This window comes from Oncorhynchus tshawytscha, linkage group LG19 (genome assembly GCF_018296145.1).
Source record: "Oncorhynchus tshawytscha isolate Ot180627B linkage group LG19, Otsh_v2.0, whole genome shotgun sequence".
Classification (NCBI taxonomy): domain Eukaryota; kingdom Metazoa; phylum Chordata; class Actinopteri; order Salmoniformes; family Salmonidae; genus Oncorhynchus; species Oncorhynchus tshawytscha.
Genome location: NC_056447.1, coordinates 22,376,198 through 22,390,222, shown reverse-complemented (window position 1 = coordinate 22,390,222; position 14,025 = coordinate 22,376,198). Strand labels below are relative to the sequence as shown.

At 42.8% G+C, this 14,025-nt stretch overlaps 1 protein-coding gene across 4 annotated transcripts; it reads left to right on the top strand.

Moving 5' to 3' along the window:
* Positions 1-12,107: 12,107 nt before the first annotated feature.
* LOC112219103 (peptide deformylase, mitochondrial) lies at positions 12,108-13,724 on the top strand. 4 transcript variants are annotated; one of them, XM_024380316.2, is made up of 3 exons: positions 12,108-12,161; positions 12,573-13,204; positions 13,411-13,724. In XM_024380316.2, the coding sequence occupies exons 2-3, from the start codon at positions 12,613-12,615 to the stop codon at positions 13,566-13,568; spliced, it is 750 nt and encodes a 249-aa protein (XP_024236084.1). In that variant the 5' UTR covers positions 12,108-12,161; positions 12,573-12,612; the 3' UTR covers positions 13,569-13,724. The 4 variants fall into 4 exon arrangements, with proteins under 4 accessions (XP_024236084.1, XP_024236082.1, XP_042157412.1 ...); XM_024380314.2 differs by having other exon boundaries at positions 12,119-12,243; XM_042301478.1 differs by lacking the exon at positions 12,108-12,161 and adding an exon at positions 12,264-12,333.
* Positions 13,725-14,025: the final 301 nt, after the last annotated feature.

Sequence of the window (14,025 nt, the reverse complement as noted above, 5' to 3'; positions counted from 1 at the left end):
CCAGGTTTCTGTCCACCTTCTACATACACAACATTCTGAATAAATAAAAGATTTACCTTGAAACACATACCCTAAATCGATGTCCTCACCTGACCTACCCCAGAATGATTATGGACTAACAGTACTTTCCCCTCTAAAGGAAGTGTGTCAACACAAATGCATAGGGGGTATGCACTGACAGTTTGATGACCCTTAACATGTCACTCACATCACAGCCAGGAATGATTCCACACCAGCTGGAGCGGAAAATATTTTTGGTATCGCAGATTGTTCTGACAATTCTCACATAGAAACTTCATTGGGAGGAAGGGTGTTTGAAATGCTTTTTACAGTTTTATCACAAACCATTTTTGAGAAAATCATAATGAAAGTGGCCATTTTAGGCCCTTTTTAGACCTATACATGCCTCCTGTAAGACGTTATGATCTGTGAACACTAAGTGATACAGAAAACATTTGTGTCATTATACTCCTTATTATGTGCTCTAAAATATGGAGTATGTCTTGATTCTGACATTTTTCACATTCATTTATTCAACATTAAATATATTCATATTTCAAAATAACCCTTTTGATGTTGTTAATTTTAAGACATTGTTTGGAACAATATACTCTACAAGTACATCACATTTCCAGAGTGGACTCTGCTAACTCTGAAGGTATGAAAAATGTTATGAGCACCACCAACACAGTGAATGGGAAAATGGATTCAAAGCAAACTCCCTCTGCTGGTGACTTGCTGAATGTGCAATCCTAAAAGAGGGCTGTGATTGGTTAATGACCTATAACGTCAATTTCTATGTATAAATGGGTCATATCATTAAAAGTACTGGAGAGAAATTGTAGATGTTTGAAGAGTATAACTGTTACAAACAATGTCTACAAATAAACTACACTAAACAAAAATATAAACACACCATGTATACTGTTTGTCCCATGTTTCATGAGCTAAAATAAGAGAGCCAAGAATTTTTTTTATTTTTTCTGTCTGTCCTTTTGTGGGGGAAAACTTCATTCTGATTGGCTGGGCCTGGCTCCCCAGTGGGTTGGCCTGGCTCCCAAGTGGGTGAGCCTATGCCCTCCAGGCCCATCCGTGGGGGCACCCCTGCCCAGTCGTGTGAAATCCATAGATTAGGACCTAATGAATTTATTTCAATCAACTGATTTCCATATATGAACTGTAACTCAGCAAAACCTTTTAAAATGTTGCATGTTGCATTTATATTTTTATTCAGTATAAATAAAAAGGGTCGTTTTGAGGTATTAATATTGATATTTGTTTATGTTGAATAAATTTATGTGTATTTCAGAATCTAGACATACTCCATATTTGAGAAAACACTATACGGAGTATAATGACATCAAGAAATTGTCTGTCATGCATGGTTCACAGATCATAGGGCCTTACAGAAGGCATACAGTACCAGTCAAAAGTTTGGATTCTTCAATGTAGCCACCCATTGTCTTGATGACAGCTTTGCACACTCTTGGCATTCTCTCAACCAGCTTCATGAGGAATGCTTTTCCAACAGTCTTGAAGGAGGTCCCACATATGCTGAGCACTTGTTGGCTGCTTTTCCTTCACTCTGCGGTCCAACTTATCCCAAACCATCTCAATTGGGTTGAGGTCGGGTGGAGGCCAGGTCATCTGACGCAGCACTCCATCACTCTCCTTCTTGGTCAAATAGCCCTTACACAGCCTGGAGGTGTTTTGGGTCATTGTCCTGTTGAAAAACAAATGACAGTCCTACTAAGCGCAAACCAGATGGGATGGCGTATTGCTGCAGAATGCTGTGGTAGCCATGTTGGTTAAATGTGCCTTGAATTCTGAATAAATCACTGACAGTGTCACCAGCAAAGCACCCCCACATCATCACACCTTCTCCTCCATGCTTCACAGTGGGAACCACACATGCGTAAATCATCCATTCACCTACTCTGCGTCTCACAAAGACACCGGGTTTGGAACCAAAAATCTCAAATTTGGACTCATCAGACCAAAGGACAGATTTCCACCAGTCTAATGTCTATTTGTAAATAAAGAGATCTTCTGTTGAATCTGACAATTAATCTTGATTGTCTTGACATATCAAGACTGTTTCAAGGACCCCTCCTGTCTCAGCCTCCAGTATTTATGCTGCAGTTTATGTGTCGGGGGGCTAGGGTCAGTCTGTTATATCTGGAGTATTTCTCCCATCTTATCTGGTGTCTTGTGTGAATTTAAGTATGCTCTCTCTAATTCTCTCTTTTTCTCTCTTCCTTTCTCAAACTCTCTTTCTTTCTCTCTCTCGGAGGACCTGAGCCCTAGGACCATGCCTCAGGACTACCTGGCATGATGACTCCTTGCTCTCCCCAGTCCACCTGGCCGTGCTGCTGCTCCAGTTTCAACTGTTCTGCCTGTGGCTATGGAATACTGAACTGTTCACCGGACGTGCTACCTGTCCCAGACCTGCTGTTTTCAACTCTCTAGAGACAGCAGGAGTGGTAGAGATACTCTGAATGATCGGCTATGAAAAGCCAACTGACATTTACTCCTGAGGTGCTGACCTGTTGCACCCTCGACAACCACTGTGATTATTATTATTTGACCCTGCTGGTCATCTATGAACATTTGAACATCTTTGCCATGTTCTGTTATAATCTCCACCTGGCACAGCCAGAAGAGGACTGGCCACTCCTCATAGCCTGGTTCCTCTCTAGGTTTCTTCCTAGGTTCTTGCCTTTCTAGGGAGTTTTTCCTAGCCACTGTGCTTCAACACCTACATTGCTTGCTGTTTGGGGTTTTTAGGCTGGGTTTCTGTACAGCACTTTGTGACATAAGCTGATATAAGAAGGGCTTTATAAATACATTTGATTGATTGATATTTCTCATGTTTCTTGGACCAAGCAAGTCTCTTCTTATTATTGGTGTCCTTTAGTAGTAGTTTCCTTGCAGCAATTTTACCATGAAGGCAGGATTCACGCAGTCCCCTCTGAACAGTTGATGATGAGATGGAGCCGTTACTTGAACTCTGTGAAGAATTTATTTGGGATGCAATTTCTGAGGCTGCTAACTCGAATGAACTTATCCTCTGCAGCAGAGGTAACTCTGGGTCTTCCTTTCCTGTGGCGGTCCTCATGAGAGCCAGCTTCATCATAGCGCTTGATGGTTTTGCGACTGCACTTGAAGAAATGTTCAAAGTTCTTTAAAATGTTCTGTATGGACTGACCTTCATGTATTAAAATAAGGACGGGCTGTTGTTTCTCTTTGCTTATTTGTGCTGTTCATGCCATAATATGGGCTTGGTCTATTACCGAATATACCACACCTACCTTGTCACAACACAACTGAATGGCTCAAATGCATGAAGAAGGAAAGAAATTCCACAAATTAACTTTTAACAAGGCACATCTGTTAATTGAAATGCATTCCAGATGACTACCTCATGAAGATGGTTGAGAGTATGCCAAGAGGGTGCAAAGCTGACATCAAGGCAAAGGGTGGCTACTTTGAGGAATCTCAAATATAAAATATATTTTGATTAGTTTAACACTTTTTTTTGTTACTACATGATTCCATATGTGTTATTTTATAGTTTTGATGTCTTCACTATTATTCTACAATGTAGAAAATATCCAAAATATTGAAAAACCATTGAATGATCAGTTGTGTCCAAACTTTTGATTGGTACTGTAGGTCTAACAATGGGACTGAAATCGTCAATTTCATCATGATTTTCTCAAAAATGGTTTGTGATACAAATGTCAAAAAACATGTTAAACATCCTTCCTACCACTTAAGTTCCTATGTGAGAATTTGCCAGAACAATCTGACTGAGATACCAAAAATATGTTCCTCTCCCGCTGGCATGGAATCACCCTGTTGCATGGTGCCAACTCAGTGATGTACCCAATTTCCAATAAAGTGATCGTCATTGATTGGTCATTGAAAAAGAGGTTCACAATGATTGGTCAGAAGATTTAGCAGTCCACTCAGAAGCTCTGGGTCATATTTAACCCACGCCATCAAACAGACACCTCTTTGACTCAACATAACCCTGCATGAAATACAACCATTCCTGAGGTGACACTCATTATTGTGTAAGAATCTAGGTCAGTAAGAATCTGGAGTGTGTATTGTGGTATGTAAAGGGTTATTATACCACACCCGGTTAAATTGGGCCTATTAAAAACTGTTACTGAAATTTAATCTGAATTCTGATGCTCAATAATTAGTTCCAAACTGCCTCAGCAAGCAGCACAAGAACTGTTCGTCGGGAGCTTTATGAAATGGTGTTTCAGATAAAATAAAATTGTACTGGTCACATACACATATTTAGCAGATGTTATTGCGGGTGTAGCGAAATGCTTGTGTTCCTAGCTCCAACAGTGCAGTAGTATCTAACAATTCACAACAATACACACAAATCTAAAGTTAAAGAATGGAGTTAAGAAATATATAAATATTAGGACAAGCAATGTCGGAGTGGCATTGACTAAAATACAGTAGAATAGAATACAGGTTATACATATGAAATGAGTAAACATTTTTACTGTAAGGATCAACGCTGGAGACGAGAAGCATGTACAGGGAGTGAACATTTAATGAAAAACGGACATGAAACAGAACAGGAACAGAGTATGGACAGGGGAAAAATAACGACATAAGTACTGACACAGGGAACAAAGTGAGGAGCAGACAGATATAGAGGGGGTAATCAACAAAGTAATGGAGTCTAGGTGAGTCCCATACTGAGCAGCTGCGCATAATGATGGTGACAGGTGTGCGTAATGAAGGGAAGCCTGGCGCCCCTGAGCGCCAGAGAGGGAGAGCAGGAGCAGGCATGACAATTACAGTGACTAGTGTTCTATTATTAAAGTGACCAGTGATTCCATGTCTATGTACATGGGGCAGAAGCCTCTAAGGTGCAGGGTTGAGTAACCGGGTGGTAGCCGACTAGTGATGGCTATTTAACAATCTGATGACCTTGAGATTGAAAAATAACTTCTGTCTCTCGGTCACAGATTTGATGCACCTGTACTGACCTCGCCTTCTGGATGATAGCGGGGTGAACAGGCCATGGCTCGGGTGGTTGATGTCCTTGATGATATTTTTGGCCTTCCTGTGACATCGGGTGGTGTAGGTATCCTGGAGGGTAGGCAGTGTGCCCGTGGTGATGCGTTGGGCAGGCTGCACCACCCTCTGGAGAGCTCTGCGGTTGAGGGCGGTGGAGTTGCCATACCAGGCAGTGGTACAGTCTGACAGGATGCTCTCAATTGTGCATCTGAAAGGTTTGTGATGGTCTTATGGGCCAAGCCAAATTTATTCAGCCTCCTGAGGTTGAAGAGGTGCTGTTGATGATCTTATGGGCCAAGCCAAATTTATTCAGCCTCCTGAGGTTGAAGAGGTGCTGTTGCGTGTGGCGCCTTCTTCACCACACTGTTTGTGTGGGTGGACCATTTCAGATTGTCAGTGATGCCTACTACTGTTGTGTCACCTGCAAGCTTGGTGATTGAGTTGGACGCTTGCGTGGCCATGCAGTCATGGGTGAACAGGGAGTACAGGAGGGGGCTGAACACGCACCACTGTGGGGCCCCTGTGTTGAGGATCAGCAAAGTTGAGATGTTGGTTCCTACCTTCACCACCTGTGGGTGGGGTTCAGACCCAGGGCCCCGAGCTCAATGATGAGCTTGGAGGGTACTATTGTGTTGAAGGCTGAGCTATAGTCAATGAACAGCATTCTTACATAGGTATTCCTCTTGTCCAGATGGGATAGAGCAGTGTGCACAATGGTGATTGCATCGCCTGTGGATCTATTGGGGCGGTAAGCAAATTGAAGTGGGTCTTGGGTGTCGGTAAGGTGAAGGTAATATGATCCCAAACTAGCCTCTCAAAGCACTTCATGATGACAGAAGTGAGTGCTATGGAGCGATAGTCATTGAGTTCAGTTAACTTTGCTTTCTTGGGTACAGGAACAATGGTGGACATCTTGAAGCAAGTGGGGACAGCAGACTGGGACAGGGAGAGATTGAATATGTCCGTAAAGACTCCAGTCAGCTGGTCTGCGCATGTTCTGAGGATGCGGCTAGGGATGCCATCTGGGCTGGCAGCCTGCGAGGGTTAAAATGCTTAAATGTCTTACTCATGTCGGCCACAGAGAACGATAGCCAGTCCTTGGGAGCGGGCTGCATCAGTGGCACTGTGTTATCCTCAAAGTGGGCGAAGAAGGTGTTTAGCTTATCCGGGAGCAAGACGTTGGTGGCTGGTTTTCCCTTTGTAATCCGTGATTGTCTGTAGACCCTGCCACATACGTCTCATGTCTGAGCCATTGAATTGCGACGCCACTGTCTCTGTACTGACGTTTTGCCTGTTTGATTGCCTTACCGATGTAGTCACAGTGGGAACAACATCCCCTATACACTTCCTGATGAACTCAGTCACCGTGTCCGTGTATACATCAATGTTATTCTCAGAGGCTATCCAGAACATATCCCAGTCCTCATGATCAAAACAATCGTGAAGCATGGATTCCACGCTTATCCTCAACACTGGAGCTCCCAAGGGGTGCGTGCTCAGTCCCCTCCTGTACTCCCTGTTCACCCACGACTGCATGGCCAGGCATGACTCCAAAACCATTATTAAGTTTGCAGACAACACAACAGTGGTAGGCCTGATCACAGACAACGACGAGACAGCCTATAGGGAGGAGGTCAGAGACCTGGCCGTGTGGTGCCAGAATAACAACCTATCCCTCAATCTAGCCAAGACTAAGGAGATGATTGTGGACTACAGGAAAAGGAGGACTGAGCACGCCCCCATTCTCATCGACAGGGCTGTAGTGGAGCAGGTTGAGAGCTTCAAGTTCCTCAGTGTCCACATCAACAACAAACTAGAATGGTCCAAAAACACCAAGACAGTCGTGAAGAGGGCACGACAAAGCCTATTCCCCCTCAGGGAACTAAAAAGATTTGGCATGGGTCCTGAGATCCTCAAAAGGTTCTACAGCTGCAAAATCGAGAGCATCCTGGTTGCACCACTGCCTGGTATGACAACTGCTCTGCCTCTGACCGCAAGGCACTTCAGAGGGTAGTGCTTACAGCCCAGTACATCACCGGGGATAAGCTGCCTGCCATCCAGGACCTCTACACCAGGTGGTGTCAGAGGAAGGCCCTAAAAATTGTCAAAGACCCCAACCAGCCCAGTCATAGACTGTTCTCTCTGCTACCGCAGGTCAAGCGGTACCGGAGCGACAAGTTTAGGTCCAAGAGGCTTCTAAACAGCTTCTACCCCAAAGCCATAAGACTCCTGAACATCTGTCATAACTCTCCTGTGACGATCTGAATGATCAGGTTACAGTGGGTTTGCTCTACAGCGTGCTCTCTAGTGTTCGAGCTTGAAATGTAAACTGTGGAACACAGAGAAACCTTTGGACATCAAAAGTTTGAATAATTAAACAATATTTATATTATTGAGAATGTGGGAGTGGTCCGTGGACACATAAGGGACAGTCATGATGGGTGTGTTCCATTTGGTGATCTCATGAAGGACAGGAAACCCACATTACCGTATCTCTGTTTGTGTCTTCTGCTACTTCTCAATTATCAGGTTTACATCTAAATGTTGTGAAACATATGTGATTACATATGAAACTATTTGTGAGAAGATTAAATGTGATGTAAGCCTTCTAAATGAGCCCAGACATTACATTAGGCAACATAGAACCACCCCTTCTTCCAGAGAGTATAAAACCCACTTTCCTACAAAATGTACATTAAAGTCAGAGAACGCCTTGACAGAGTCCCCACGTTGAAATGCCTACAACTCCATAGGCCATTGGACTAGAAGACATGCAGCTGACGCTACATGCGAAATGGTTAAGAACTACAACTCTATAGGCCATGGAGACCATACAGCGTGTTGCATTGGCTACACGGCTGGAAATGGTTGAACTCTGAGACCATCAATCACTACAGAATAAGAGAAAATCATAGATGTAGAATTACTAGTCTGCAGCTGGAAATTACATAAATCTAGTAAGAGAATACTGACAACCACGGAAGCATCTATTCTATGCAACAACAATCTGTACACTCGCATATCCATTACAACAGACACTATCCAGAGCTGCTGAGAAAGATACAACCACGAAAGACATTGTGACTTCTGGGGAAGTTAACCAGAGACTCTCTAATGAACTGACTCTTCAGCAGACAGACTGGCGATTCCAACAGAGAGACAACAACGACATATGGGCGTAAATATATGTATTGCAATTATTTTTGAATGAGCGGCCGTTCATGTGCAATATAATTATCAACTGTGTGTAGTGAATCCATTTAGTCTTTCCTGCTCTTTTCCTGTCCCCAACCCTTTCCATTGTCTACCAAGCCGGTTTAGCCCACTAGGTACTTATCAATGCATTGTGTCCGTAACCAATATTATGTGTTTATGTATTACTGTGATTTGTTTAGCAAGTTAGTAAATAAATAATTACGCCAATTTGTAGATCGCTGATTCATTATGGAGACTAGGGTTTGTGCAGATATCCAAGGTTTTGCGACATTCAGTAATGAGAACTGATGAGGTAATAATAATACATTAATTGAAGACTAATCGAAAAGATATAAAAGTATCTGAAGAGTCGATTCGGGAAATAGAGACTCTATAAACCTTTTCCCGTGGTGCCCTGACTTCATAGTTAATTAAAGTTTACATGATTAGTTTAATCACGTAATAATAATTGAATTGATTTGATAAAATAACAGTCTTCACATTTAATGATAGTCACAGATACGATACATCGAATCAAATGGCTACCCATACTATTTGCATTGCCTCCCTCCCCTCCTTTTACGATGCTGCTACTCTCTGTTATTACTTATGCATAGTCACTTTAATAACTCTACCTACATGTACACTACCGTTCAATAGTTTGGGCTCACCTTGAAATGTTCTTGTTTTTTAAAGAAAATCACGTTTTTTTGTCCATTAAAATAACATTAAATTGATCAGAAATACAGTGTAGACATTGTTAATGTTGTAAATGACTATTGTAGCTGGAAACAGCTGGTTTTTAATGGAATATTTACATAGGCATACAGAGGCCCATTATCAGCAACCATCGCAACCATCACCATCACTTGAAACACCATCACTGTGTTTCAATGGCACGTTGTGTTAGCTAATCCAAGTTTATCATTTTAAAAAGGCTAATTGATCATTAGAAAACCCTTTTGCAATTGTGTTAGCACAGCTGAAAACTGTTGTCTGATTAAAGAAGCAATAAAACTGTCCATCTTTAGACTAGTTGAGTATCTGGAGCATCAGCATTTGTGGGTTCGATTACAGGCTCAAAATGGCTAGAAACAACAACATTTCTTCTGAAACTCGTCAGTCTTGTCACACCCTGACCTTAGTATTCTTTGTTTTCTTTATTATTTTGGTTAGGTCAGGGTGTGACATGGGTGATATGTGTGTTTTTGTCTTATTCTAGGGTGTTTGTACTGTCTAGGGTTTTTTGTAGATTTATGGGGTTGTTTTCATCTAGGTGTTTATGTTGGTCTATGGTTGCCTAGATTGGTTCTCAATTAGAGGCAGGTGTTTATCGTTGTCTCTGATTGGGAACCATATTTAGGCAGCCATCTTCTTTGGGTATTTCGTGGGTTATTGTCTATGTTATGTTGCATGTTAGCACAGTGTTTATATAGCGGTCACGGTCGTTTTTATCGTTTTGTTGTTTTTTGTTTAATTAAGTGTTCTTCGTGTTCTTCGTTCAATAAAGAAGAATGTATTCTAACCACGCTGCGCTTTGGTCCCCTCCATACGAATATCGTGACAAGTCTATTCTTGTCCTGAGAAATGACTGCTATTCCATGCGAGAAATTGCCAAGAAACTGAAGATCTCGTACAATGCGGTGTACTACTCCTTTCACAGAACAGTGCAAATTGGCTCTAACCAGAATAGAAAGAGGAGTGGGAGGCCCCGGTGCACAACTGAGCAAGAGGACAAGTACATTAGAGTGTCTAGTTTAACAAACAGACCCCTCACAAGTCCTCAACTGGCAGCTTCATAAAATAGTACCCACAAAACACCAGTCTCAACGTCAACAGTGAAGAGGCAACTCTGGGATGCTGGTCTTCTAGGCAGAGTTCCTCTGTCCAGTGTCTGTGTTCTTTTTTTTCTTTTGGAAAAGTTGTATTGTTACAAAGCTCATTTATATTTGTACAACATTTATACACATAAAAACAGCATAAAAGCATAAAAACAGCATTTGAATATTACATTTAAATTAGTTAAAAAGTACATGTTGCTTTTTTTTAAACAATAGAAACAACCATGAATAAAAGTACGTTTTCTTGTATAAAAAGCCATTTAAAATGTGTACAAAATATATTTTTTAAAGACATGAAAACATGTTAAAAAAAATCACTTTGTTAAAAAGCTGTCTTTGGTCCTTTGTACATGAACGGGGTGAATCCTTATCAACTTGCCTCCTCCTGCTCTTCCAAATCAACCGTCCTGTCCTTCGGGGCCCAGAGGAGATCCCTCCCCTAGGCGCATCACCCTAGGCACCGCAGCACTGTCAGGCAGTGACCGCTGGGACCTTGGGTGTTGTGGTGGACCCTTCGCCTGGGGGTCGAGGCCTCCTTTCATCTGTACCATCCCAGGGCTTCCGTGGCTATCATGGCCACTGCCTGGGGGGTGGTCTCTACTCGTTTTGCTACCAGCAGGTTGCGGGAGGACCACAGTGCTTCCTTCAGACACGTGAGGGTGGGCCAGAGCTTGGTGAAGGTCTTTGGTGGAATAGGCCTTCGGCCCACCCCATACAGCACTGGGGCGTTAGGTCGTCCCCTGCTGGCAGACACAAGGAGATCCGGGGGTCTGATTCCTTCCACAGGTCCTTGGCGGCTCTGCACTCCCAGAGCAAGTATTTCACCGACTCATCTTGGCCGCAGCCTGGTCGGGGGCATGCGGGTGTCCTCGCCATGCCCCGGGAGTGCATAACGGCCCTGACTGGGAAGATCTCATGGGCGACCATCCAGGACAGTTCCCGGTGCCGGTTCAGCAGAACAGGGTGGGCCACGTTGCGCCAAACCGTTGTGGGTTCGCCAGTAGCATGCCTACACACTGGACAAACTGGTTCCCGCCCCTGCACAAGAGAGGGAAGAGACCGGTGTTTAGTTAAAACTGTGACTGCCTCTTTTTCCAGTTTAAAATGTCTTAAAAACTTTTGGAGCTGGATGTAGTGTGTGGGGAGCAGAAAAGAGACTGGGGCTCACCGGTCTGTGTTCTTTTGCCCATCTTAGTCTTTTAGTTTTATTGGCCAGTCTGAGATATGGCTTTTTCTTTGCAACTCTGCAAAGCAGGAAGCCTGCCAGGTGTAGTGGTGGTAAGGATTCACTCCATGGTGTTGAAAAGAAAGCTCTGCTGTTGGGACAGTTTTATGTAGGCCCTAACAGTTTGTGGGCACCGTTTGTCACCTTTATAGTGCAATTATAATTAATGTATTGTTAATGTTGTGTTGTTTAGTGGCTTTGCTTGCATGCATCTAAAAAAAATTGGGGGAGTTTGCCCCACCAACATTTACACGCTAAATAACCACTGGTTAAGACAAGTAACTATGAAAAGGGCAAACATCATGATAGGCTTGCAAGCTGAGCTTGAATAAGACATCTGATTACCACTTTGCATTTAGAACGGTTGGTTTTATTATAGATAATAAATAACCAAATCATTGATGGATGTTTACTATATAAAATAAATGCATCCCTTGTCTGCCCCTACAAGCCGGTCGGCATACGCGTCAGCACGTTCCGAAATGAAGGTCACTGTCGTTATGATCTGACAGACCTTCCAGTTGTTTTGAACACAACATACTGACAGCCAATACAACACGGCCAAATACTTCCGGGCCAGGACCGTAAAGACCTTGTCAAAATTCAATGGAACCTGCTAAATATGTACAAAACACAACCGATAAAAATATGATCGGTAGGCGTACAATACAGCACAAATTATTATATGTTAATCAATATTTACCCCCTTAACTGACTTGTCTAGTTAAATAAAGGTTAGATTAAAAAATATATATATTCACGTTTCCACAATAAAGAACCTTTATTTTGAAGACCTGACGAAATAATTGACCAGGAAGTGATTATCTTCAAGGCATTACACGCTCGTGTGTATTTTTATGAATTTATGAACTACAGTATTAGAATGGCATCGCTGTTGCTACTGCAATCAATATAATACAATTTAGGGTAACGTTTTATGTTATGGAAACGTGTAACACTTGCATGGGATAGGATACTCGAGTTCATTGTATTTGCGTGGTTTCAGTATCGTGTGCAGTGAGTTAACTAACTGCTGTAGCTATTAGCTTACTAGCTAGGTTAGCTGCTCAACATGTAAACTTGTCATGTGATAATGTGAAATTATTTTGGTCATACCCGGGTCACAACATATTGATTTGGTAAACTGGCCATTTTTTATGTGCATCTATACCAATCTTTGCCCAACACCAATTTGTTGTTGACCATATTTAAGTTGTTGACTTCCTTCATTACAGTTTTTTCCTTGTCTCCTGCAGGACTGTAGCAGACTGACTAGTGCCAGGATTGAACCCAGCCATGAATATAACTGTGTGCTCTTCAGCGCTGTTGACTCGTGCTTACAGAATGTGTATTTCAAAAGCCCCATGGCCCCATTCCACTGGATCCATTGGCTGGGTAGTGCCTGTCTGCATGGCCCCCAACCGATCTTATTCTACAAACATCAAGGTTCGTTCCTACCTACAGTACATGAAGCAGAAGATCAAGCCCCCACCAAGTCCTCCATACCCCCATGTCTGCCAAGTGGGTGAACCGGTGCTGCGAGCCCAGGCTGCAGCGGTGGACCCTGGGGCAGTACAGGGTCCGGAGGTTCAGGAGGTGATCCACACCATGGTAAAGGTGATGCGGAAATTTGAATGTGTGGGACTGAGTGCACCTCAAGTTGGAGTGCCACTTCGTATCTTAGCTCTGGAGTTCCCAGAGCGCATGTTGGAGGACAGCTTGCCTGCTGCACGTGAAGCCCGCGGTCTGACCACTGTGCCTCTGCGGATCTTTATCAACCCACAGCTGCGAGTCCTAGATGGACGCACAGTTCTGTTCCAGGAAGCCTGTGAGAGCATCTCGGGGTTCTCGGCCACTGTTCCACGCTACCTCTCTGTGGAAGTCTCAGGTGAGATAAGTAACGTGTTCCAGAGAACAGCAAAAAAAAAATCAAAGTTATGTTTTGCAACTGTTTGGAGTAATGATTACACCCCAGATTTAATGTACCCGAAACAGCCATCTAACCTAAATCTCTCGGCCCATGGCTGGTCAACATCAAATTAATTAGGCATGCGTTTGTTTTTTTTATTAATGTTTTAATTTTTTGTGTCAAAGGCTTGAATGAGAAGGCAGAGCCTGTGACCTGGCAAGTGAGCGGCTGGCCCGCACGCATCCTACAGCATGAGATGGATCACTTGGATGGAGTCCTATACATTGACCGCATGGACAGTAAAACATTCATTAACGTGAACTGGGCAGCAAAGAACGAGTAGCCGTTTCAAACAAACCTAGTCACCCTGATTGACCCACAGCACTTAAAGACAGTTCTTGGACATAACATGGCAGCAGATAAGATCATTCTGAAACCTTTCCTTTGACTGATTAAACTGTAAATTCGGAATAATAAATCATGTATTTATGAAGGCAGATTTATAGTCTGGATGAATATTCAATTCTCTTGCAAGTTGTTTTAATTTGTGTGGACATTTTTAAAGGAACTGAAATATTGACTAAACTGTGGTGTCACCAGATGGCTGACCACAGAGAAAATATTGACTAAACTGTGGTGTCACCAGATGGCTGACCACAGAGACAATATTGCTGAATGTTGGAAGTAAAGAAAAAACTGAATAGCTTTTATATGCTGTAGTATCCTACATTTAAACAACATCTAAAGAGCACAGCATGAGAGACATCTGTTCCTATTTTAAATCCCATTTTAATTCAAAT